This window comes from Hypanus sabinus, chromosome 3, assembly GCF_030144855.1.
Source record: "Hypanus sabinus isolate sHypSab1 chromosome 3, sHypSab1.hap1, whole genome shotgun sequence".
NCBI classification, from domain to species: domain Eukaryota; kingdom Metazoa; phylum Chordata; class Chondrichthyes; order Myliobatiformes; family Dasyatidae; genus Hypanus; species Hypanus sabinus.
This window is the reverse complement of record NC_082708.1, coordinates 27,012,553-27,039,429: the sequence shown is the minus strand read 5'-3', so window position 1 is coordinate 27,039,429 and position 26,877 is coordinate 27,012,553. Positions and strand designations below refer to the sequence as shown.

The 26,877-nt window shown below is 42.5% G+C and overlaps 1 protein-coding gene and 4 non-coding genes across 5 annotated transcripts in view; 2 read left to right on the top strand and 3 right to left on the bottom strand.

Moving 5' to 3' along the window:
• p4ha3 (prolyl 4-hydroxylase, alpha polypeptide III) overlaps positions 1–1,583 on the bottom strand; it is a 78,094-nt gene extending 76,511 nt beyond the window's left edge. Inside the window, exon 1 of the mRNA XM_059963932.1 lies at positions 998–1,583. Within this exon, the coding sequence (XP_059819915.1) occupies positions 998–1,182 (185 nt within the window). The 5' untranslated portion in view covers positions 1,183–1,583. The remainder of the gene's footprint in view (positions 1–997) is intronic.
• A 16,879-nt stretch (positions 1,584–18,462) lies between these two features.
• On the bottom strand, positions 18,463–18,533 carry trnag-gcc (transfer RNA glycine (anticodon GCC)). The gene has a single exon. It is a non-coding gene; the product is annotated as a tRNA-Gly (tRNA).
• Positions 18,534–20,597: 2,064 nt separating this feature from the next.
• trnag-gcc (transfer RNA glycine (anticodon GCC)) lies at positions 20,598–20,668 on the bottom strand. Its single transcript has one exon. It is a non-coding gene; the product is annotated as a tRNA-Gly (tRNA).
• Positions 20,669–21,990: 1,322 nt separating this feature from the next.
• On the top strand, positions 21,991–22,061 carry trnag-gcc (transfer RNA glycine (anticodon GCC)). Its single transcript has one exon. It is a non-coding gene; the product is annotated as a tRNA-Gly (tRNA).
• A 2,064-nt stretch (positions 22,062–24,125) lies between these two features.
• Positions 24,126–24,196, top strand: trnag-gcc (transfer RNA glycine (anticodon GCC)). Its single transcript has one exon. It is a non-coding gene; the product is annotated as a tRNA-Gly (tRNA).
• Positions 24,197–26,877: the final 2,681 nt, after the last annotated feature.

The window sequence follows — 26,877 nt, the reverse complement described above, 5'->3', positions numbered from 1 at the left end:
CGGTCTGATTCCCCCCCCCCCCCCCCACCATTATTTTAAAGTGTTGAAATATTTGCCATTAAATAAGCATATTTTAACTTAAGTTAAATAGGGATATTTTTGCCCATTGACACATACTGAAGAATATCACCGCTAAAAAATAATTCTGGTGTAAAGGGTGACAGGTCTCTGGAAGAAAAGTGAATGTTTTCTCAAAGGAGCCTTAAAATTACTTTTAATAATTTTCTTAAAATGTAACCTAAATTACCTTCATTTAATGTTGCAGCTCTTAATTGGTTTCTTGTGATGGGGACATATTAAGTTTAAACGAATGAAAAGGAATACGCCAAATCACGCATCAAAGGTTTTCACTGAGTCTATTGTATTTCTCTGTACTACTGTGAATGCCTGCAAGAAAACGAGTCTCGGGGTATGTATGGCGGTGACACATACGATCTTTGATAGTAAAACTAACGTTGATGTTTGAAATCTAAATAAATCGGAAACAGCACTGAGGAGGGTCACGGAAACCTGACTAAGCCTGCTATCTGATCCGGCAGTCCAGCTCTGTGAAATGAAGCAGTGTAACTTTTCTCCAATGTCCTGTACGGGGCAGCCAATATGACGCTCTACAGCGGATTAAATCAGTGAGAGAGACTGCGATAAAATTGCGGCGACATTCAGCTCCAACCTCTCAACAGGCTGCAACATTCTCTTTTCAGAAGAATACCCGATCCTTGTCGATTTACAATTGATTTTAGGGTAGTGAAAGTAAAAATGAGCTGATTGAAACCAGATTCCTTCTAATCCAAATTGATAAATTCAACGACAGGCGAGAAGGACCGAAGTTGTAAACCTAAACTAACTAAACAAAACCTCGTTCACTCCGTGAAAGAATAATCCGGCATTCTATGACGGTGTCAATCAGACTGCTAAAAATTGTTCTCATTTCTTTCAAATACACGGATTTTATATAGAAAATAGCAAAGGTCTGACTCGGAGCGAAATACAATCTTACCGCTTTAGGTCGTCCATTCTATAGATCTCATTTTCAATGTAAACCTGCAAGTTTTGCAGAAGTTTCTTTTCCACGCCGATTTCTCCCTGGATGTTGACAATGGAGGTGTACAGGTCACCGCGAGATGGGGTCATTAAGGAGCCGCTCACCAAGCACAGGAACAGTGAGGGCTGCAACAATAGCATTTTATAAACTTTCCTCCCCGACCGCCAATCCACACGTAGGAATAGTGTTCCAACTGCTCCTTCGGGACGACGACGATTAATTCCCTGGGTATTTTAAAAGGGGGGTCACATTTCCAGATCAGATCGTTGAGATGCGATCCGCCTCGGCCGGTGTTAGGATTCATCTGCCCATGCCGCGATGACAGGGACCGTGAGGCTGGCGTGGAGCCGTGCAGAGCTAAGCGGCTGGGTCCACACGCTCAGGAGCGCTATCTCACGGATCCTGACTGACTGGATCTTGGCCGGGATTTTCAATGGGAATCAATCCCATTGACGTCAAGCGACCCAGCGAATGATGCACCGTATTCACAGATTGGTGAATGAGATCGGGAGCGGTTCGGAGGCGCCGCACTCGGTTTAGGGTAGGGGTGACCTGTGGTGCGTGGTATGTCAGTCTGTCCCAACTGTGGCGAGGGTGTGCTCCTTGACACGATAGGATGGCATTGCTTCTGTCGGGGTGGGGGTGGGGGTAGGGGGTGGAATTGCAGGTTATCTGACGATACAATGGCCAACACCGAAGCGTTAACCGTTTCAATATCTACCAGACCCGTTGAGAGTTTCCTGGATTTTCTGTTTTTATTTCAGGTTTCCAGCATCTGCAGTTTCTAAACAGAAATGAGTAACAAACATCGCCCAGAGAGGCTGGGACTGCAGCGGGAACCCAGCCCTGATGAAGGGTCTCGGTCAGGAACATCGACTGTTTGCTCTTTTCTGACCTGCCGAGTTCCTCCAGCGTTTTGTGGGTGCGTGGCTTTGGATTTCCAGCATCTGTAGACTTCCTCGTGTTTACCAGCTTGGAGATTCTGGTTTCGTGACGGGTTGCGGTGACCCGTGGAGACAGCGGTAAATTGGCCCATGTTGAGGGGCTCTTTCATGGAAACAGGATTCCTATTGTGGCTTGTGATTTGTTTTCTCTTGACAAGATTTTTCGCCTGCCAAGTTTACTTTAAGTTCATTAAAGACAAGTTTGTCAGCCAGTGTAATCTCTTCCCAACGCTCTCTGCTGATTTCATTGCGTTGAGATTGGTTCCTCCCGATCGACAGATACCAGTAGCAACAAGATTCAAGATTGTTGTCACAAATGTAAAGAAGAACAAAATGATTGTTACTCTGGATCGGATGCAACACAAAAACACAATATATATAAATACGAAAGACTGGCTTATATACATTGTACATACATTGATGTCAGATACTAGAATATCTGCAAATGGGGTGACTGACAGGATTGATAAAGTAGTGTGGTGGGATGGATTAACGGGTAGAGGTGTTGATCTGCCTGACAGCTTGGGGGAAGTAATTGGGAAAGTTCTTGAGATCCAATGTCAAGTTTCTTCAAAACTTTCCAACATTTCAAAACAATTGTTTATAAGATTCTGCCAATTGCAGACTCGATGTAGTCTGAATTGAAGAGACTTGTTCATTATTACAGCAAACCACTATGGAAGCAACTACAGATTAAAAGCACAGCAGATTTCTTAAATGAGTTCCATCCATTTCAGTCTGTTCTTTGAAATTTCAGAGGCTCGCTCTTTTCCTGCTGATTTGCCTTGCTGACTGCAATTTCTCTTCATACTCGCTGCCTCGCTGTCATGGTCTCCATGTCTCACTCTTCCTTTCTGCTTTTCTCGGAGTCTCTGCCTTGATCCATTGCTTTTCTTTTAGAGACACGGCACTGTAACAGGCCCAGCGACCTCACGGCACCCAGTTACACCCATGTGACCACTCCGCTTGGGGAGGTCGGAGGGAACAGGCGCACCCGGGGAAACCCACCCTGTCACTGGGAGAACTTACAATTCAGACAGTGGTGGGAACTGAACCGGGGTTATTAGCGTTGTGAAGCGTTAAGCTGCTATGCTTTTGCTCTTCCCTGGTTTTCTGTCCTTTCTCAGGCTGAACGATCCTTGATCTCTGGCTTGCACAGAAGCAATCTCTAGCACTAACACAATTGTCCATCCTCCAACAGTAAGACCTTTAACTCCCTCACTGTCCTTTATCTCCTAACTTGTTTGTAATCCCTCATGACCACATATTCACTTATTCAGGTTCCAGGCATGTTTTTTCCAAGTATAACGCTGCTTTAGAACTTTCTCTGACCTATACAAACTGTAAGTTTGAAGAATATTCTTAGTCATCTTCAATCTTAACTTAATTGGACTTCATGATTTGCCTCATGACATTGCAAATTAATACTTAAGCTCAGATGTTTAAAATACCGCAATATTTGTTTAACATAATATGATCAGGAGAGGCCATCCGGCCCGTCGAGCCTGCTCCGCCATTCAATAAGATCATGGCCGATCTGGCCATGGACTCATCACCACCTACCCGACTTTTCCCCATAACTCTTAATTCCCCTACTATGCAAACGTCTATCCAACCTTACCTTAAATACAGTATATTTACTGAGGTAGCCTCCACTGCTTCATTGGGCAGAGAATTCCATAGATTCACCACTCTGGGAAAAGCAGTTCCTCCTCATCTCCGCCCTAAATTTACTCACCCAAATCTTGAGGCTATGTCCCTTAGTTCTAGTCTCAGCTACCAGTGGAAACAACTTTCTAACTTATCTATCCCTTTCATAAATTTATGTGCTTCTATAAGATCTCCTCTCATCCTTCTGAATTCTGAGTACAATCCCAGGTGACTCAATCTCTCCTCATAGTCTAACCCTCTTATCTCCAGAATCAATCTGGTGAACCTCCTCTGCACTGCCTCCAAAGCCAGTATATTCTTCTTCAAGTAAGGAGAGCAGAACTGCACAGCTGTGGCCTCACCAGTACCCTGTACAGTTGCCGCATAACCTCACTGCTCTTAAATTCAATCCAGCTAGCAATGAAAGCCAACATTCCATTTGGCTTCTTGATAGGCTGCCACACCTGCAAACCGACCTTTTGTGATTCATGCACAAGCACACCTAAGTCCTTCTACACAGCAGCTTGAGGCAATCTTTTACCATTCAAGTAGTAATCTGATCTTCCATTTTTCTTTCCAAAGTGGATGACCTCGCATTTAAGCTCCATTTGAGAACTTGGCAAAGAGATTCTAGTAACTGAAGATGCAACTTTAAATCAAAACAACTAAGAGTGAAGCTATTTTGTTCATTGTTGTAATCTAGGATAATTTCAAGTTCAAATTGAAATTTACTGTCATTCAGCCATACAAACGTACACAGCTAAATGAAACAACATTCTTCTTGGACCAAGGTGCGAAACACAGTACATATATCAGGTAAAGCACATAAAATAATATTGACAGGTATTTTTTTAAGTCTGTAGATGTACAAATTGACATAAGGTCTATGGATGACATATAATTAAATATAAATGGTATAATGCTACTAGTGCTGTCTTAAGTGATGTGTAATGAGTGGTAGCAGGGTGTTAGGAAGTCTCACAGCCTGGGGGAAAGAAGCTGTTACCCATCTTAACAGTCCTCATTCTTATCCTGCTGTACCTTCTGCCTAACAGCAGGATGTCAAAGAGATTGTGGGATGGATGGGAGTACCAGAAATGCTCAGTCAATCAGGCAGCATCCATAGAGAAAGAAAAACAGAGGCAACGTTTCAGGTTGATGACTTTTCATCAAAAATTGAGGGCATTAGAAATCGAGTATATTGAAAAGGAGAAAAGTGGTGCAAGCAAAGGAATAGATTGGAGTCCAATTGTGGCTGAACAACACAATCCGTAGTCCTGCTGGGTGAGGGGGAGTGATTGCCAGCTCCCGCTGATCTTTCTGACGAATGAGGGCAAAAGACAAAGGAGCAAGAAATTAGATCAATAAAGATCAAAGGAGTTATTATTACATGTTGATAACCCTTCATCTTAACTGGCAGTTCTGATATAAATGGAAAAGGTTGCTAATCTGTAATGTTGAATTTGCTGTTGAATTCTGATGACTTTAATGATCCTGGTTGGTTAATGAAACGGTCCTCCTTGCACTTACACTGGGCTTCATTGGAATAGGTCAGGAGGTCAAAAGTGAATTTGTCAGACTGAGAGTGGGATAGCGAATTAACATGACAGGTAAATAGAAGTTCAGGAGGCATTCTGTAAACTTTTTGCTTCTCCATTGTAGAGGAGACCACATTGTGAGCACCAAATTGGGATTGATATTGATTTATTATTGTCACACGTACACTAAGATATAGCCTTGCAGACTGTTTATACAGATTAAATCATTACACAGTCCATTGTAAGGAAAAACAGTAACAATGCAGAATAAAATATAAAAGCTACCAAAAATTTGCAAAGCTGGTAAATGATAAAGTGCAAACATCACAATGAGATTGATTGTTAACCCGAGAGTCCATCTTATCGTACAGAAGGTCCATTCGAGAGTTTGATAATAGTGCAATAGAAACCGTCATTGAGCCCGGTGTCTGTGCTTTCAGGTTTTTCCACTTTTTGCCCAACGGGAGAGGGGAGAATGATTGGGGTGGTGGGGTTTTTTATCATGCTGGCTGTTTTAAAGTTCAAGGTAAATTTATTATCAAAGTATATATATGTCATCATATACAACCCTGAGATTCATTTTCCTGTGGACATACTCAATAAGCATAATAAAATCAATGAAAGACCACACCAACAGGCCAGACAGCTAGTGTACAAAAGACAGCAAACTGTGCAAATACAAAAGGAAAGAAGAAATAATAAATAAACAAACAAACAAATAAATAAATAACAAATAGGTAGATAGTTAGATAAATAAATAAAACAATAAGTACATAAATAAGCAAGATTAATCAACAACATGAGATGAAATGAATGAGTCGATACATTGTGGGAAAGTTTCAGTGTTGGGGTGAGTGAAGCTATCCCCTCTGGTTCAAGACCCTGATGACTGAGGTGTAGTAGTTTTTCCTGAACCTGAGGCAGTGAGAAACATTTTAATTCCAGTTCCTCCAGAGTGGAGGAGCAACACCTTGGGTACCTCCAACTTGATGGCAAGAACATTGATTTCTCCTTCCAGTGAACAAGTTCTGCCCTGCTCCCACTTTCCACTATTCCCCACTCTGACTCTTCACCTCTTCTCATTTGCTTAATACTCCCCCTGGGTCTCCTCCTCCTTCCCTTTCTCCATTGCCCACTCTCCTCTCCTAATAGATTCTTTCCTCTCCAGACCTTCACCTTTCCCACCCTCCTACCTGGCTTCACCCATCACCTTCCAGCTGGCCTTCCCTCCCTCCCTCACCTTTTCATTCTGGCATCTTCTCCTCCTGGTCTCAGCTTGAAATATTGACTGTTTACTCTTTTCCATAGATACTGCCTGCCCTGCTGAGTTCCTCCAGCTGTGTTCGTATAGACAAGACTCCATAGAGGGGAGGCTGGTTCCTGTGATGTACAGAGCTGTGTTCACAACTCTTTGTAGTTTCTTGTGATCACATACAGAGCAATTATCATACAAGCTGTTTACATCCAGACTGAATGGTCTCTATGATGCATTGATAAAAGTTGGTAAGAGTCGATGGGGACATGCCAAATTTCTTTAGCCTCCTGAAGAAGTAGAGGTGTTGGTGAACCTTCTTGGCCATGACATCCACGTGACTGGATGAGAACAGGCCACTGGTGATACTCAGAGCATGGAGCTCAAGCTCTAGTGCAGTAAAACGCAGGTATACTACATTACAATAAGGTGAAGAAGCACAGGTGAACCATTCATTCAATTAGAAAGATTGCCTGGGTCTCTGGAGGACTGGAAGGGAGGCAGTGAGCGATGTATTTTCTGTGGTTGGATGAGAAGCCGCTATGATTAAGGGATTTGGTGTTGCTGGAGGTGAAAGTGTGAAGCAGGACATTGGGAAGCAAATGGTCTCTTTGCAAAGCTGAATTGGAGGGGGAAGGCAGAAAATGTCTGATGATGGTGGTGATTCAGTGAATTTAAAGGCAGGTGGAAGGTGCTGAGGAAGTAAACACTGCATGGGCGTTACTGGGCTCCTCCACAGCTCCAGAAACCCAGGTTTAATCTTCAGCTCTGGCCCAGTAGATTTTCAATGTTCTCCCTGTTACGACAGTGGCTTCCTTCAAGTTCTCCAGGTTTCATCTCAAAGATGTGCTGTTTGGTAGAGTAATTGTTCACTGTAAATTGCCCCGAGTGTGTATGTGAGTAATGGAATTTTGGTGGGGGGGGGAAGAAGATGGTATTGAGGGAGGAATAAAGTGGGCTTAGTGTAGGATTAGTGTATATGAGAGTCATGATACCTGTGGCCTTGCACCTCTATTTGCTATCTTCTCTAGAGTTGTCAAGCCCTTGTGCTTTCTGTTTAATCCTGACTGGCACGGGTTTTCCGCATATTGTGATTATTTAAAGTGGACTCCCAATTAGTACTTATCGCGAGGTCCTTGTGGTTTGAGAAGGATTCATTTCACAGTGTCGCTCAGTTGAGCCACTAGTATTCTGTCAGAATTCCTAAGAACAAACTCTTGTTTCTGTCTCTAAATGGGAGTCTGCTGTTCCTACGCACCTGGGTTCAATCACTTGTCAGCGCCCACCCTGACAATGAGTCAGCATGGCCCCGATAGGGCAAAGGTTCTGTTTCCATGCTGTATGTGTGACTCGGTCTCTACCCTGCTCACGATTAGTGGAGCTGCTGTGAGAGCAAATCAAAGGAATGAGAACAGATGCCATTGAGATAAGCTTCTTGCATATTTTTACAATGATTTTCATGCTCTTTTCCACATGGAAACATTTTCTCTGTAGCCATCCTATCAAATGACCAGTCTGGTCACTCTTTCCTAATCCTTAATCTTTCTCTTCTGACATCATCCTTGTAAATGTGCTCTGCATCAGGCTCTTGAGCAAAAGGGGATAACTACACTCATTCTGCTCCTGATGTTCCCACAACCCAATGGTCTCATTTTAAGGGCTCTTTATCTTGTTATTTTATGCTCATTATTTATTGCTGTTTATTTATATTAGCATTTGCACAGTTTGCCCATTGGTCCTGTTTACAATTCTTGTTCTAAAGATTGCTCAGTATGCCTGCAGGAAAGGAATCTCAGGGTTGTATGTGGTAACATGTATGCACTCTGATAATAAATAACTTGAACTTTGCATCTGTATTGACCGAGGTAATGGTCAAATCCTGTTCCATTGCTCCAATCTCCTGTCTGTAATACAGCATCCAGAACTGTACAGAAAACTCCAAGTGTGATCTAACCAAGTTTTAGGTTGGGAATGCTTTCCTTCTATCCTTTGGGAAATAAACCCTGTTGCTTAGTTTGTTATATTTATGGACTTGCTACCTTGTAATGCAAACTTTAGTTACAAACAAGAGAAAATCTGTAGCTGCTGAAAATCTGAGCAACGCAAAATGCTGAGGGAGCTCAGCAGGCCAGGCAACATCTAGGAAAAGAGTACAGTCGATGTTTCGGACCGAAACAATGGCATCACTCTTCTTCTAGATGCTGCCCGGCCTGCTGAGCTCCTGCAGCATTTTGTGTGTGAGGCAAATTTTAGTGATTGCTTTCAGACTTTCCAAGTGATAAAATGTATTGACAAAATGCATCATTCACATCCATCCTAAATAAACCTTATCTGTCAATAATTAATGTCATTCACTGTAATTAGTTGTATTTGTCCCCAATTTGATTTCATCAGCAAACTTTGAAATTATATCAGGGAACACTCACAAAATGCTGGAAGAACTCAGCAGGTCCGGCAGCATCTATGGAAAAGAGTAAACGGTCAATGTTTCAGGACTGGAGAAAAAAAGATGCAAAATCAGAGTTAGAAGGTGGGGAGGGGAGGAAGAAACACAAGGAAGTATGTGATAGGTGAAACTGGGAGGGGCAGTGGTGAAGTAAAGAACTGGGAAGTTGCTTGATGAAAGTGATGAAGGGCTGGAGAAGGAGAAATCTGATAGGAGAGCACAGATGGCCATGGAAGAAAGGAGGGGAGGGGCAGTAGTGGGAGGTGATGGGCAGGGCAGGAGATAGGGTGAAAGAGGGAATTGGAAATGTGGGAAAGGGTGGGCAATCATATGTTTGGTTCCAAAGACTAAACGATGAATGAAATTGTTCTTTTTCTGTATTTTATCCCAAAGCTAGGAAGTGATCTGTCATTTATCCACCGGAATTTCATTTTTTAATCTATTATGTGATACGTTATCAAAGACCTTCTGAAAACCTGGATATATGACACATGATGTGGTACAACAAAACCTTCTTTATGAGATCTCTGCTGACCTTTCATGATTACGCTTAAAAGAATTATGGTGGTTTTCTTACTAGGTTGGCGTATGAGGACTACAATCTGTAAGGGTAGATGTAGATATTACAAACACAAAAAATCTGCTGATACTGGAAAACAAAAGCAATTCATACAAAGTGCTGGAGGAACTCAGCAGGTCAGGCAGCATCTATGGAGAAGGAAACACACACAGAATGCTGGCGTAGATGTTGTGTTGTTCAATCAGCCATCTAATACAACATATTTTTATCTTGCATCAATTAAAACATTAAACAATTTCTGGATGTTAAAATGACAACTGTTGCCCAAAGTTCATTTAAACTTCTTCTTTCAAATGGCGTAGGTTTGCAGATAGATGATCTGTTTCTCCACAAGCCAAAGTATTTTACTCTAAGAACACCATTTCATATTCTATCCCCATTTTCAGTTCTGTTCTCAAAAACCTCTGTAAAGTGCAGCTGGCTTCAGCAAGACTCTTACAGAAAGATTCCTGGCTCCTTTCTGCAGAGACTGTTTATTGCATATATTGAGGATTAGAAGAAATCAGAGCAGCAAGCCAAAGAAACAATTAGAATAAGAAACATATTTTGTGCTTGGAGAATTCTTTCCTTCTCACTTTGACTATTAACATACAAGAGCAACTTCAGTCAGCCTCAGAGGCCACATTGTCTGCAACAGAGATTACACTGGGGAAAGGATTCCTACATGGTGTTTGTAAAACCCTTATTAGTGGGATTAATGGGAAAAGGGGAGGGGGTGATTCCTAAAGAGATTTTTTAAAAATGTGTATTGTGTTCAGAGCGCAGAGCAGAGTGAATTCATGACAAATTTACTGAGGTATTCAATATTACATAAACTAAAATATTTACAATGGTTTATTGTTAAGATTAAGAACAAAATTGTTTTTGTCTGTAAGGAGTTTGTTCTCCCTGCGATCGTGTGGGTTTCCTCCAGGCGCTCTGGTTTCCTCCCGTTTTTCAAAAGCTGTAGGGGTTAGGGTAAGGGAATTGTGGGCATGCTACATTGGTGCTGACACTGTAGACTGTCCCCAGCATATCCTCAGACAGTGTTGGTCATTAATGCAAATGTCACTTTTCACTGTTTGATTTGAGGTACGGGAAAGTAATCTTTATAAAGCTAATCTTTAAAATGAGGATAGTAGAGAACATGTGGGGTGAAAGTACAATCCCACCACCAAAGGTACCTACAGAAGCTGATCACAATGGAAAAGAAAGGAGAGAAAGGTTTTTTAAAAATACTGTGGGAAAAGAGCAGAGATGAAGTTTCTGTAGGAATAATCTGGAGAAATAATAAAATTTTATATGCTCTTTTCTCTCTACTGCCTCTAGGAAGGAGGTACTCAAGGTACAGGATTTCATGAATAACTCACCTCAACATGGAATTGATTCCACAATCTACAGGGTCACTTTAGGATCTCTACGACTCATAATATCAGTATTATTTATTTACTATCTATCTATAAATGCTCTTGCTTCAGCAGAGTGTGGTACCTACCTGCTTCAAGCAGGCTTTGATCATACCGGTGCCCAAGAAGAGTCTGGTAGTCTGCCTCAGTGACTATTGCCCAGTGGCACTTACACCTACAGTGATGACATGTTTTGAGAGGCTGGTGTTGTAACATATCAGCTCCTGTCTGAGTTCTGACTTGGATCTGCTCCAAGTTGCCTAACAGAGCAACAGGTCATGGCAGATGAAATCTCACTGGCACTTCACACAACCCTGGAACAGCTGGATAGCAAAGATGCATACATCAGGATGTTCTTTTTTGATTACTGCTCAGCATTTATCATCTCCTCAAAACTAATCAGTAAACTCCAAGCCCTGGGCCTCAATACCTCCTTGTGCAATTGGATCCTGGATTTCCTCACTTGCAGACCCGAGTCAGTTCAAACTGGCAAAACATCTCCTCCACAATCTCCATCAGCACAGGTGCACCACAGGGCTGTGTGCTTAGCCCCCTGCTCTACTCGCTTTACACATCTGACTGTGTGGCTCCAATGCCATATTCAAGTTTGCTGATGATTCCACTATTGTGGGCTATATCAAAAGTGGTGATGAATACAGGAGGGAGATGAAAATTTGGCTGAGTGGTGTCATAACAACATCCTCTCATTCAATGTCAACGAGACCAAAGAACTGACTGTAGACTTCAGGCGAGGGAAAACAGAGGTCCATGAGCCAGTATTCATCGGAGGATCAGAGCTGAAGAATGTCAGTAACTTTAAATTCCTAGATGCTATAGAGGGCCTGTCCTGGACCCACCATACTTTGTAATCATAATTGCAAAGAAGGCATGACAGTGTCTCTACTTCCTCAGGAGTCTGCAGAGGTTTGGCACGTCATCAAAAACCTTGACAAACTTCTACAGATGTGTCGTGGAGAGCGTATTGACTGGCTGCATCATGGACTGACATGCTCTTGAACCATCTGGCTCTTGAACTAAAGAGGATAGCTACACTCATTCTATTTCTGGTTTTCCCACAACCGATGATCTCGTTTTAAAGACTTTATCTTGTTATTTATTTATCTTTTTTAGTTATATTTGCATTTGCACAGTTTGTTGTCTTCTCTGCTCTTGCTCTCTCATTGATCCTGTTCACAGTTAATGTTCTATAGATTTGCTGAGGATGCCCGCAGGAATCTCGGGCTTATGTGTGGTGACATGTATGTACTCTGATAATAAATTTTACTTCGAACTTTGAATTTTATTTTTTTGCATTTTTACAGTTTGTTTTTTGCACATTGATTGTTGCTTTCTGTTTGTCTGTAGTTTCCCATTGATTCTATTTTATTTCTTTGTTCTACTGTGAATGGCCACAGGGAAATGAATCTCAGGCTAGTATATGTTAACATATATGTACCTTGATAATAAATTTATTCTGAGCTTTGAACTTTAACAGAAGCAGTTTTAAAGGGGATATAAAAGCAGTGGGTTCTAGGGTATTAGTATAAAGGTTTTACTTCTACAGTTGTACTGTGGAGAGCATTCTGACATGCTACATCACTGTCTGGTATGGGGGGGGGGGGGCTACTGCACAGGACCGAAAGAAGCTGCAGAAGATTATAAATCTAGTCAGCTCCATCTTGGAGCTTACAAAGTACCCAGGAAGCGGTTTCTCAGAAAGGCAGCATCCATTATTAAGGACCTCCAGCACCCAGGGAATGCCCTTTTCTCACTGTTACCATCAGGTAGGAGGTACAGAAGCCTGAAGGCTCACACTCAGTGATTCAGGAACAGCTTCTTCCCCTCTGCCGTCTGATTCCTAAATGGACATTGAACCCTTGGACACTACCTCACTTTCTTTTAAAATACAGTATTTCTGTTTCTGCACATCTTTAAAAATCTATTCAATATACATAATTAATTTACTTGTTTATTTATTATGTTTTGTTTTATTTATTTCTCTCTCTCTCTCTCTCTCTCTCTCTCTCTCTCTCTGCTAGATTATGTATTGCATTGAACTGCTGCTGTTAAGTTAACACATGCCAGTGATAATAAACCTGATTCTGATTCTGAAATGTAAGATCTTCGGCTCTTCTAATAGCAACAGAGCGTAAATGCAAACACTGGTTTGGCACCAGCTGAGGAGTTCAATTCAATTTATTTCCTGGCACTATGCTTTCGAAAGAATGCCAGAGATGCGTTGCTGGAAATGAAGGAGACTAGTCATGTGGGGAGATTGGAGAAAATGCACTGGTCCTCCTTGGGGATCAGACAGAGTTGTATGCTATACAGCACTTAAACAGACCCTTGGCCCATTTTGGCTGCACTATGAAACACCCGTTGACACAATTCCTAAATAATGCCATTCTGGTGTCTTCGCATTCCCATCAACTTCATCCAGATTCTACCACAGGCTTTTTACAGTGGTCACTTACATCTGGGGTGCTGGGGAAACCAGTGCACCCAGATCAAAGCCACACCGCCACAGGAAGAGTGAGCAACACTGGAGATCTGGATTGAACCCAACCTAGAACTAGGAAGCAGCAACCTTACCGAATGCACCGCTGAGCCATCCTAACCTCAGTCCACCCCTAAAGGTGATGGATGATCTCATAGAAGCATTTGAAGTCAGGAAGCAATTTAGTCAAGTAAAGACTAAATATTAGCTTTATTTGTCATGAGTACATCGAAATAGCAAAACATCCAGTGAAATGTATCATTTAGATTAGCGAGGTCTGTGCTATGCTGCTGATGAAGTGCTGGTGATGCTGGTGATGAAATGTCGCTACACTTTCATCACCAGCATTGCATGCTCAGATTTCACTAACCCTAACCATATGTCTCTGGGATGCAGGAGGAAACCCACACAGTCACAGGAAGAAGGTACCTTACAGGCAGTGGCGGGAATTGAACCCTGATCGTCGGTCGCAGGCTGGCACTGTGAAGCAATTGAACCAACCACTATGCTACTGAGAAGCTGTATTCTGAAGCAGAAGAGTTGGTAAAGAAGGCAGTGTTTATAATGACTTGTAAAAGAAAATGCTGTTAATGAAGAAAGATACTGATTTAGAATCTCTTGTTTGAGAGGTAGGAGAAAGTAGGTTCAATATACGTCTTCTGTATAAAATTAGATGGACACTATGGGGGAAATAGCTCTGGGGCAAGGACAAGGGAATAGAATCAACTCATAAGATAGACTCCTGGTGTCATAATCATAATAATCTTGCACATTATTGTTTACCTGCACTGCAGTTTCTCTGTTACACTTTATTCTACATTATTATTGTTTTATTTAGTTCACCCTTAATGCATGGTGTAATGATCAGATCTGTATGAACAGTAGACAACACAAGATTTTCAATGTATCTCAGAGATAGTTGTCGGTCATATCTAACAATGACAGGAGGGCTGTGCGGGGGGAAATCCGTTGCACTGGGGCAGTATCCCTCTCTCTCAACCTCGGAAGTCCGGGTCCAGTGGCACGAGCAGTCATCACAAACAATGGTCTTCCTTGGTCGCAGTAGATGACCATAACTTCTTCTGTGTCTTGTCATGCCAGCTGCAGAACCACCTTCCTGGTCATTGGATCTCACTGCTGATCTCATCCGCCCAGTTCGCTGGAGCTGACTTCACATGCTAGGACAGGCATGTCCCCATTTCACTGGGATATGAGGCTTGCCGGCTACCCTCACTTGGCTTAGCCCACCTCGTGAAGCAGTGTGCCGGGGCATGGTTGCTGTTAAATGCAGCCAACGGTGAGAGCTGAGTGTCTGGTGGGGACCAAAGGAGAGTGAGCTGCCCCAGAATGGTTACGACAAGCCTCTTGTTACCCCTCCCTGGACATCCCTGCACTCCATTTGACAAAAATAAAGCAATACCAAGTGGATAAATATGCCAAAGAGTTAGCACAAATACAATGAGTCGAATGGTCTTCTCCTGTGCTAACATTCTATAATAACCTGATCTGCCTCTGAAACTGATCTTGTGACAGCCAACTGGTTTCTGGCAGTTCTAACGTTTTCGAGATTCCACAAAATCATCTGAAATTCTACCAGTAATTGCCAAAGAACAATGAAAAATCTGTTCTGTCATAATTTGATTTAACACAACATATATTTTTGGAAACAAATCCTTTAATATTGGAAAAAAAAGTCTGTTAAATGCAACAGTTAAAATTCAGAGACATACTTATCAAGATAAATATTATGCATTACATATTAAGTTGTGAAATTTTGCGCAGAAATGTTGTCATTTTTCTGCAGCAGTTTATTTGAGTGTATTTGTTCCATACTATTAGCAATTCCAGTCACATTCTGCAAGATAAACACTATAAACAAGCAGGTTTATTTTGTATTCATCCAGGAGTTTACTCTACATTTAACAAACTGGACGTCTGCCAGACTTTATGAACACCCTTCAATATTAAGCTGTTTAAAATCCTCTTCCCTGTCATTAAGGAATGAAAAAAAAGTAATTAATTTCACCCTGTCCTTTCAGTTTTACACCTCTCCATCACCTTTATTCTATTTCTTTTTACACACACAGTTCTTTCCATTTATTGTCATTATTGCGCAGCGCTAACGTTCACTTAGACAGGTCGGATAGACATTCTGACTTTACCTTTGAGTGGCTGGCAAGAGCAGAATTTCTGCTTCCTCTGCCAATGGAGAGCGATCTCATTGAAACCTATTCAATATTGAAAGGCCGAGATAGAGTGGACATGGAAAGGATGTTTCCTGTGGTGAGGGAGTCTGGGACCAGAGGGCACAGCCTCAGAGTAGAAAGACGTCCATTTAGAACAGGTGTGGAGGAATTTCTTTAACCAGAGGGTGATGAATCTGTGGAATTCATTGCTACTGATGGCTGTGGAGGCCAAGTCATTGGCGATATTTTAAGCAGAAGTTGTTAGTTTCTTGATTAGTAAGGGTGTCAAAGGTTACGGGGAGAAGGCAGGACAATGAAGTTGAGAGGAATAATAAGTCAGCCATGATGGAGAAGTGGAGCAGACTGAAAGGGCTGGATGGCCTAATTCTATTCCTATGTCTTGTGGTCTTATGGTCTAACCACTATGAGCTACACCCGGGCCTCAGGGATCCCCTCCTGCTCCAGACCAGACCTGGCAATGAGTGGGCATAAAGAGGGACACACAATGAAGAATAAAAGTTGAGAGCAAGCACAACTGTAAAGACGAGACAGCAGATGCTGGAATGTAGAATTACAACAAACTGCTGGAGGAACCCAACAAGTCAGGCGGCATCTGTAGAGGGAAATCAGCAGTCAGCACTTCAAATCAAAGGTCTTGACCCAAAACGTTAACTGTTCTTTTTCCTCCACAGGTGCCTCCTGACCTGTTGAATTCCTCCAGCAGTTTTTTTTTCGCTAATGGAGAAGATAATTGGACCCTGTTATACTGAGTCCATAATTGGGATGTTTAGAATAACAAATGGACCTAATAAGTGGGATACAGAGAAAGTATTTTCTCTGCTGAAAGTATTCAGAACAAAAGGTCTCTCACAAAGTTGGAGCTATGAAATTTTGCAGAGTTTGGGAAATATTTTCTTTACACAAGTGAACGTAGAAAGTCAAAGTCACAGTAAAGTTATTGCCAAAGTACAAATATGTTAGCATATACTGTCATGAGGTTCATTTTCTTGCAGGCACTTACAGGACAATAAAGAAGTACAATAGAATTTATGAGAAACTATACATAAACAGCCAATGTGCAAAAGATGACAGATGGCGCAAAACCAAATACTGAGAACATGAGTTTTAGACTGATGAGTTTTAGGGTCTTTGGAAATCCTGTAGGTTGGGGGAACAGTTCAGTATTGTGGTGAGTGAAATTGTCCATGCTTGTTCTGGAGCCTGGTGGTTGCATTGACCCCACTGAAATGCTGCGAGTCCAAAGTTGAATGATATTTATTGGAGTCAATGTATTATACAGGATATAAATTTCAGGTTTATTCTCGTCAGAGACATTGCCTCATCTGCTGGGCATCCCCACATTCTCCTTCTGTCCGCAGGGTTGAGCAGCAGCTTAGGGCCACAGGATCAGAATCAGGTTTAATATCACTGGCATAGAGTATATTATGATACATGTTGTTCTGTGTCAGCGGTACATTGAGATACGTAACAAAGAGCCATAGATAACAATGAGAAATACATATATCAGTGCAAAAAGAGAGAGTAAAAACAGCGAGATAATGCATTTAGGTTCATTATCCATTCAGAATCTGATGGTGGTGGGGAAGAAGCTGTTCCTCAAACGTTGAGCGTATGTCTTCGGGCTCCTGTATCTTCTCCATGACGGTAGCAATGAGAAGAAGGCATGTCCTTGGTGTTGGGGGTCCGTAATAGCAGATGGCACCTTTCTGAGGCATCGTTGTTTGAAGGTGTCTTCGATGCTGGGGAGGCTGGGGCCCATGATGCACCTGGCTGAGTTGGCAATCCTCTGCAGCTTTTTCCGATCCTGTGCAATGGCCCCTCCATACCAGACAGTGATGCAACCAGTTAAAATGCTCTTCACAGTACATCTGTATAAATTTGTAAGTTTTTGGTAACATACCAAATCTCTTCAAACTTCTAATGAAAAAATGCTGCTGTTCTGCCTTCTTTGTAATTGCATAACCCTAACCCTAATGCATGAACCTGTAATAACTACCTAATTATTTGTCTTTTGCATAATTTATTTATTTTGGGAACATAATAATTTTTATGTCTTGCATAATGTCAGTGATAATAATCAGAGATAATAATAACTAAAAGAAGCTTGGTTATTTGGGACTGAGATGAGTAGATAATGAATCCTTGCATTCAGGATGACTATGGAACTCAGTCATCTTGCATATTCAAGAGTAATAAATAGATTATTGGACAATTTAAGGGAATCAGTGGAGATGGATAACCCCAGGAATTAGTGCCAAGGTAAAAACATTGACCAAGATCTTATTGGATGATGGAGCAGGAGCACGAGACTGGATACAATGCTCCTGTTTCTCCTTTGTACTTTAACTGCTCCTGCATTGTTGACGCATTGCCATTTCCTTTCAGGCTCCCGCATCTGATGCAACTGTATACAGTGCCATCAATAACAGTGCAGCTAGGACAGGCAATCTTTGCAAAGTCAGGAGGCAGACCATAAGTGTCCAGAAGGTAACCAGCTGCCACAGTGACAAACCATCAGAACTAGGACTACATGTCATGAAATTTGTTGTTCTGCAGCAACAGTACAATGTCATACACAAAAAAAAATGTAAGTTTAAAGATTAGCTTTATTTGTCACATGTAATACAGGAACATACAGTGAATTGCACCATTTTGCATCACAGCTAACACAGCCCATCCAAGGATTAGTTGGAGGCAGCCCACAAGTGTCACCATGCTTCCAGAGACAATATAACATTGCCACAACTCACTAATCCTAACCCTAACGGGATGCAAGGAGGAAAGCAGGGTACCCCGGGGGAAACCCCACATGCTCATGGAAAGAATGTACAAACTCTTTTCAGGCAACAGTGGGAATCAACACCAATCAGTGAGTGATGGGTGTGTTAACTAGCTAGCATGTTAACCTAAAAAGTCTGTGATGCATTGGCCGGGAATCGAACCCGGGCCTCCCGCGTGGCAGGCGAGAATTCTACCACTGAACCACCAATGCTTGTTACATAAAGAAATGTTGTATATAATAAATATATCATGCAAAAGAAAGCAGGGCAGTGAGGCATTCATGGGTTCATGGACCATTCAGAATTCTGATAGCAAACGGGAAGAAACTATTCTGAAACTGTTGAACATGCATCTTGAGGCTCCTATACCTCCTCCCTGAAGGTAGTAATGAGAAGCATAAAAGCTAGGACCAACATGTCCATTATACTACCTTCTTGAGTCTGAATTTTGATTATGTCCTTGATGGTGCGGGGGCTAATGTCCATGAATGAACTGGCTGAGTATACAAGCCACTGCAGCTTCTTTCATCCTGTTCTGTGGAGCCTCCATACCAGGCTGTGATGAAACCATTCAGAACACTCTCTGCAATACATCTGTAGAAATTTGGTAGTGTCTTTGGTGACATAACCAAATCTCCTTACACACTTAATGAAACATAGTTGTAGGGTGTCTCCTTCATGATTACATCAATGTGCTGGGTCCATGGTAGATCCTTTAAGATGTTTTACAGCCAAGAACATGAAATTGCTTATGCTTTCTACTGCTGACCCCTTGATGAGGACCGTTGTGTGTTTTCCCGACTTCCCCTTCCTGAAGTCCACAATCATTTCCTTGGTCTTGCTGATATTGAGTGCAAGGTTGTTGTTGTTGGGATAGCACTCAACCAGCTACCTCACTAACTTAACTACCTCACATTTGCTATGCCTCCTCATCAGCTCCTCGGCTGTTGTACTGGGTCAAGGGGGTCTGTGACTGTAAGGGAATGGTGCAATTAGAATCAGAAAAGTATCCTCCCAAAAAGTAGTCTAAATAGATTATACGTATCTGTAAGTACTTCTGGCATGCTCTTGAACACCTTTGTGGAAATCAGGCTCAGAATGGGCACCCCCTTTCTGGCAATAATATTGGGTGATCTTGTTCGTGCTTGATCTGATTTTAAACGTTTAGGTCAATAATTTACTGAAAGATCATAGTTTATGGAAAAACCACAGGTCTGGATATTTAAGTTCAAGTTCAAGTTCCAGTTCCATTGTCATACATGAACACCCATGAATACAGCCAAATGAAACAATGTTTGTCCAGGGCCAAGGTGCAAAACACAGCACCAACAATCACACACAGCACAAGGCACAGCACACATGACACATATAAGATAACAGTAAACATACACTCACACAAAAAAATTATAATAAAGCCCAAGTCCCTAAGTGACATTTCCTATAGATTGATGGCGCATGGATGTTGTCAGCAAGAGCAAGCCCTCAGCAGCCTGTAGACTAATGCATCAACGCATGCAATCCAGCTTACCTTCCACCAAGTGAACAGCGGAAGGCAGCACGGACAGGAAGGGCCGGTCCCCAACCAGCAGGGACGCCACGCCACACAGCCTCCAGCGTCTCCCCGCCTGGGCGGCTGCAACAGGCACCACCGCAGCATAACAGCTGGTCCGCAGCTGCCCCGCCTTCAGTCTGATCAATCAATAAACCAGTGAATCGGACTTGCAGTATTTTACATTCTGAATGTCCGACAGGGTCTCGTGATCACAAGGAAAATGTCCAAGACCGTCACTCACTGTGTTAGATTGCACACCACCTTCACGCACCAGTTCCAAAACCTTTCTATAGCAGGCAGCAGATCAGTCTGCACCAAATCCAGCTCCCCCCTCTATCAAGCAACTCACTCATGCAGTATATCTTCAGTACTTGCAGTTCTTAATTTTCAGCAGTGTCTTGTGATGGTAAAGAAGATGTTTGAAAAAGATGAAGACACCTTTGGTTGGCCCCAGAGTGGCTGCTGCACCTGAGCACGCCGCCATCTTACCAGAAGAACGTTTTATGTTCTTGGCTGCGGAGCCAATGGTGTAAAGCTACCATCGATGGGATAACAGCGGAATGGGCTCAAATCAAAATCCCCTTCAACTATAAAGATTATGACTTGCAGCAATTCAAATAAAATTACACCCCCTTCCCCCCCTTAGGTATTGCCGCTCTGCGATCTGGTGATAGTTCTGCGGGGGTGGGGGGCTTCCAAGTTGAATGTTTTAAAACAGTTGAGATGCATTGGCCGGGAATCGAACCCGGGCCTCCCGCGTGGCAGGCGAGAATTCTACCACTGAACCACCAATGCAACTGACGAACTGGTATTTTCATTCAGAACTGATGTGTTTTTTACATCTGTTCTAAGACTGCCAATTTTTTTGTTGTCATTTGTGAACTGCCAATGAAAATAATCAAGCGTTCAGTCCAACGTTAACTTTGAATGTAGAATTCTAAATGCTGGTACCAATTTGTCTGTAGTCAGGGGCTCTCCAAGATTACAACATGGTGGATCAAATTGTATATTGTGCTTACTAGTTGAAAGACATACAATACATTTAGACTAGGAAACTATCAACCAGACATGGGCAAAGAGGGATGGATAGTCTTAATGCGATATGCACATCACCGGTGAATATAACATAAACTAGATTTGTTCTGGAAAAAATGACAGTATTTCAGTAATGCACACTTCTATTAGTGTGCAAAGTGATAACGAGATCGACAGAAAGGATCATAGAAACATGCCGCGGGAAAAGCCGTTCAGCCCATTGCGTCCATCTGGGGCAAAGATGAACTTGAAGTCCAACTTCTTCGCCTACGTCTAAAGAGAGGTGGTTGGGTTCCTTGTCTACATGTATTGGATGTCAATTTGTAATCTTAGACAGCCCCTGACTACTGACTTTCCCAGCATTCGCTCTATGGCCCGTCAAGTTAATGGTTTTTAGGTCTTTAGTCAGAAATTTGTTCAATGTGGTAAGGGCTCTGCACTTCACTACCTTGGCAGGCAGCGAGTTTTGGGTTCCTTCTATTCATTGAACAAAATAATTCTTTTGTCAACATCTTCTATTAATTCGCTTTAATTTTTGTCCTCCAGCTACTGACCTTTTGGCTTAGATGGGGGGGGGGGGGGGGGGTGCTCTCCGGTTAACTTATCTTGGACTCTTATAATTTTATACTTAGCAACTTGATCTCCTGTCGGGTCAGTTCTTCTCCAAAGAGAGCAACCCCAGTCTTGTCAGTCACTCCTCATAGATACGGTTCTCCAATCTTGATAACATCCCTGTAAACTTCTCCCGCACTGTAGGGACCAGAATTGGACGCGGTACTCGAGCCGGGGTTTAATCAATGGGTTTAGAGAGTAGGAGCTCTTGCCTCAGCCAATCAAGTTTTCGATACACCTTCTTTTCCAATTTATCTACCTATCTGGTAACTTCAGGAAACAGCCCAGATACTTCTGTCTTCTGCACTTTTCTAGTACCCAGCCTCGGTGAAGGGTCCCGACCCGATCGCGAGTGTTTGTTCATTTCTATAGATGCTGCTTGAACTTCTGAGTTCTTCCAACATCTTGTGTGTGTATGTATATGTGTTGCTGTGGATTTTTTACATCTGTAGAATTTTTCTACATCAGTTGCATTGGTGGTTCAGTGGTAGAATTCTCGCCTGCCACGCGGGAGGCCCGGGTTCGATTCCCGGCCAATGCATCTCAACTGTTTTAAAACATTCAACTTGGAAGCCCCCCACCCCCGCAGAACTATCACCAGATCGCAGAGCGGCAATACCTAAGGGGGGGAAGGGGGTGTAATTTTATTTGAATTGCTGCAAGTCATAATCTTTATAGTTGAAGGGGATTTTGATTTGAGCCCATTCCGCTGTTATCCCATCGATGGTAGCTTTACACCATTGGCTCCGCAGCCAAGAACATAAAACGTTCTTCTGGTAAGATGGCGGCGTGCTCAGGTGCAGCAGCCACTCTGGGGCCAACCAAAGGTGTCTTCATCTTTTTCAAACATCTTCTTTACCATCACAAGACACTGCTGAAAATTAAGAACTGCAAGTACTGAAGATATACTGCATGAGTGAGTTGCTTGATAGAGGGGGGAGCTGGATTTGGTGCAGACTGATCTGCTGCCTGCTATAGAAAGGTTTCGGAACTGGTGCGTGAAGGTGGTGTGCAATCTAACACAGTGAGTGACGGTCTTGGACATTTTCCTTGTGATCACGAGACCCTGTCGGACATTCAGAATGTAAAATACTGCAAGTCCGATTCACTGGTTTATTGATTGATCAGACTGAAGGCGGGGCAGCTGCGGACCAGCTGTTATGCTGCGGTGGTGCCTGTTGCAGCCGCCCAGGCGGGGAGACGCTGGAGGCTGTGTGGCGTGGCGTCCCTGCTGGTTGGGGACCGGCCCTTCCTGTCCGTGCTGCCTTCCGCTGTTCACTTGGTGGAAGGTAAGCTGGATTGCATGCGTTGATGCATTAGTCTACAGGCTGCTGAGGGCTTGCTCTTGCTGACAACATCCATGCGCCATCAATCTATAGGAAATGTCACTTAGGGACTTGGGCTTTATTATAATTTTTTTGTGTGAGTGTATGTTTACTGTTATCTTATATGTGTCATGTGTGCTGTGCCTTGTGCTGTGTGTGATTGTTGGTGCTGTGTTTTGCACCTTGGCCCTGGACAAACATTGTTTCATTTGGCTGTATTCATGGGTGTTCATGTATGACAATGGAACTGGAACTTGAACTTGAACTTAAATATCCAGACCTGTGGTTTTTCCATAAACTATGATCTTTCAGTAAATTATTGACCTAAACGTTTAAAATCAGATCAAGCACGAACAAGATCACCCAATATTATTGCCAGAAAGGGGGTGCCCATTCTGAGCCTGATTTCCACAAAGGTGTTCAAGAGCATGCCAGAAGTACTTACAGATACGTATAATCTATTTAGACTACTTTTTGGGAGGATACTTTTCTGATTCTAATTGCACCATTCCCTTACAGTCACAGACCCCCTTGACCCAGTACAACAGCCGAGGAGCTGATGAGGAGGCATAGCAAATGTGAGGTAGTTAAGTTAGTGAGGTAGCTGGTTGAGTGCTATCCCAACAACAACAACCTTGCACTCAATATCAGCAAGACCAAGGAAATGATTGTGGACTTCAGGAAGGGGAAGTCGGGAAAACACACAACGGTCCTCATCAAGGGGTCAGCAGTAGAAAGCATAAGCAATTTCATGTTCTTGGCCGTAAAACATCTTAAAGGATCTACCATGGACCCAGCACATTGATGTAATCATGAAGGAGACACCCTACAACTATGTTTCATTAAGTGTGTAAGGAGATTTGGTTATGTCACCAAAGACACTACCAAATTTCTACAGATGTATTGCAGAGAGCGTTCTGAATGGTTTCATCACAGCCTGGTATGGAGGCTCCACAGAACAGGATGAAAGAAGCTGCAGTGGCTTGTATACTCAGCCAGTTCATTCATGGACATTAGCCCCCGCACCATCAAGGACATAATCAAAATTCAGACTCAAGAAGGTAGTATAATGGACATGTTGGTCCTAGCTTTTATGCTTCTCATTACTACCTTCAGGGAGGAGGTATAGGAGCCTCAAGATGCATGTTCAACAGTTTCAGAATAGTTTCTTCCCGTTTGCTATCAGATTTCTGAATGGTCCATGAACCCATGAATGCCTCACTGCCCTGCTTTCTTTTGCATGATATATTTATTATATACAACATTTCTTTATGTAACAAGCATTGGTGGTTCAGTGGTAGAATTCTCGCCTGCCACGCGGGAGGCCCGGGTTCGATTCCCGGCCAATGCATCACGGACTTTTTAGGTTAACATGCTAGCTAGTTAACACACCCATCACTCACTGATTGGTGTTGATTCCCACTGTTGCCTGAAAAGAGTTTGTACATTCTTTCCATGAGCATGTGGGGTTTCCCCCGGGGTACCCTGCTTTCCTCCTTGCATCCCGTTAGGGTTAGGATTAGTGAGTTGTGGCAATGTTATATTGTCTCTGGAAGCATGGTGACACTTGTGGGCTGCCTCCAACTAATCCTTGGATGGGCTGTGTTAGCTGTGATGCAAAATGGTGCAATTCACTGTATGTTCCTGTATTACATGTGACAAATAAAGCTAATCTTTAAACTTACATTTTTTTGTGTGTATGACATTGTACTGTTGCTGCAGAACAACAAATTTCATGACATGTAGTCCTAGTTCTGATGGTTTGTCACTGTGGCAGCTGGTTACCTTCTGGACACTTATGGTCTGCCTCCTGACTTTGCAAAGATTGCCTGTCCTAGCTGCACTGTTATTGATGGCACTGTATACAGTTGCATCAGATGCGGGAGCCTGAAAGGAAATGGCAATGCGTCAACAATGCAGGAGCAGTTAAAGTACAAAGGAGAAACAGGAGCATTGTATCCAGTCTCGTGCTCCTGCTCCATCATCCAATAAGATCTTGGTCAATGTTTTTACCTTGGCACTAATTCCTGGGGTTATCCATCTCCACTGATTCCCTTAAATTGTCCAATAATCTATTTATTACTCTTGAATATGCAAGATGACTGAGTTCCATAGTCATCCTGAATGCAAGGATTCATTATCTACTCATCTCAGTCCCAAATAACCAAGCTTCTTTTAGTTATTATTATCTCTGATTATTATCACTGACATTATGCAAGACATAAAAATTATTATATGTTCCCAAAATAAATAAATTATGCAAAAGACAAATAATTAGGTAGTTATTACAGGTTCATGCATTAGGGTTAGGGTTATGCAATTACAAAGAAGGCAGAACAGCAGCATTTTTTCATTAGAAGTTTGAAGAGATTTGGTATGTTACCAAAAACTTACAAATTTATACAGATGTACTGTGAAGAGCATTTTAACTGGTTGCATCACGTTCTTTTGGTTAGTGGAATGCGACATCTAGGATAGTTTAGTTCCCTGTTCGCACATGTGCTCCGGATGCTCCGCTTTCTTCCTGCATTCCATAGACGTATAGATTAGTAAATTGATTCCATGGATGTACAACCCTCACGGGCTTGAGTTCATCATTAAACGTTATTTTCTCAACTATTTCTTGTGCACTCTCCAAAAGCATTACCTCTTGTTTTTCCAGATTAAATTCCATTCCCCACTTTCCAATCTGCTTATTAGAAGGCATGGGCTCTTGTTAAATACTGTACAGATGTGTATTTGCTGGTCAGCACGGACATGGGGGCTGGTGGGAGGGCCTCATTTTGTGCTGTTTGGCCCTGATATCTTCTTGCAGTCTAGAAATTTCTTCCCCACTATTAGCCCCTCTGCCAGCTTCTGTTTCATGAAAAATTTCTTCTCAGGAATTATCACATTTAAATCCAAGTTCTTTATATAATCACAATAAGTGACTTGCCCGCTTTCTAGTCACTTTACTTCCCATCAATGGTTACCCTTTACTCAATAGTGAGGAAAGCTATCAAAGCTTGCAAAGTGATCTGGACCAGCTGGGAAATAGTAGATGGAATTTACTGCAGACAAGTGTGAAATGCCACACTTTGGGAGGATAAACCAAGGTAGGGCTTTGTCAGTCCCTCCCAGTTGAATGAACTCTGTCTTTTTGTGTGTTTCCCCCTCGCTGTTCGTCTGTGGTTTTGTATTGCCATGTGCTCCTGCTCTACTCGAGCCCCTGTATCACTGAGTACTCCGTCTCTCATCTGTTTCTCTTTATTACCTGTATTGCTGTCACCTGTATCTCATTGCGCTCCACCTATCATCTGCCTCTCTGTTTATTGCTCAGTACAGGTGTATTCCAGTCCAGTGGCGAAGGGTCTTGGCCTGAAACATTGACTGCTTGTTTCATCAGATGCTGCCCGAGCTGCTGAGTTTGTGTGTGTTGATTTGACCACAGTATCTGCAGTGTATTTTGTGTTTACTGTGTTTTCACCTGTTTGTTGCCAGATTGTGCCAGTGAATTTTCCTGAGCCTTTCCAGCATTCATATCTGTACTCTGTCTGTCTGAATATCGACTCTGCCTGTTTTCCTGATTCTGGTTTTTCGATTTCTCTGGATGTTTTGATCTCTGCCTGAACTTTGACGCTGACTTTGTTTGCACCTTGGGATTTGTTACTCAATTAATATCACTGTGTGCACAGTATTGGGTCTGTGATTGGATCCCTGATCCGATGTCCTGACAGACTTGCACTGTCAATGGTAAGGCTGTGAAATGTGTGGTGAAGCAAAGGGACACAGAAATACAGATCCATAATTCCTTGAAATTGATACCACAGTTAGGTAAGGTCATAAGGTGAGTTTTTGGGATATTGCCTTCATAAATCTGGGCACTGCATGTACAGGACTTGAGATAATATGTTCAAATTGTTTAAGACAGCAATGATGTTGAACTTTAGAGTATCATCTGCAGTTCTGGTCACCTACCTACTGGAAAGATACCAATAACCTTGAAAAACTGCTGGGAAAATTTACATGGATATTGTTAGGACATGAAGAATT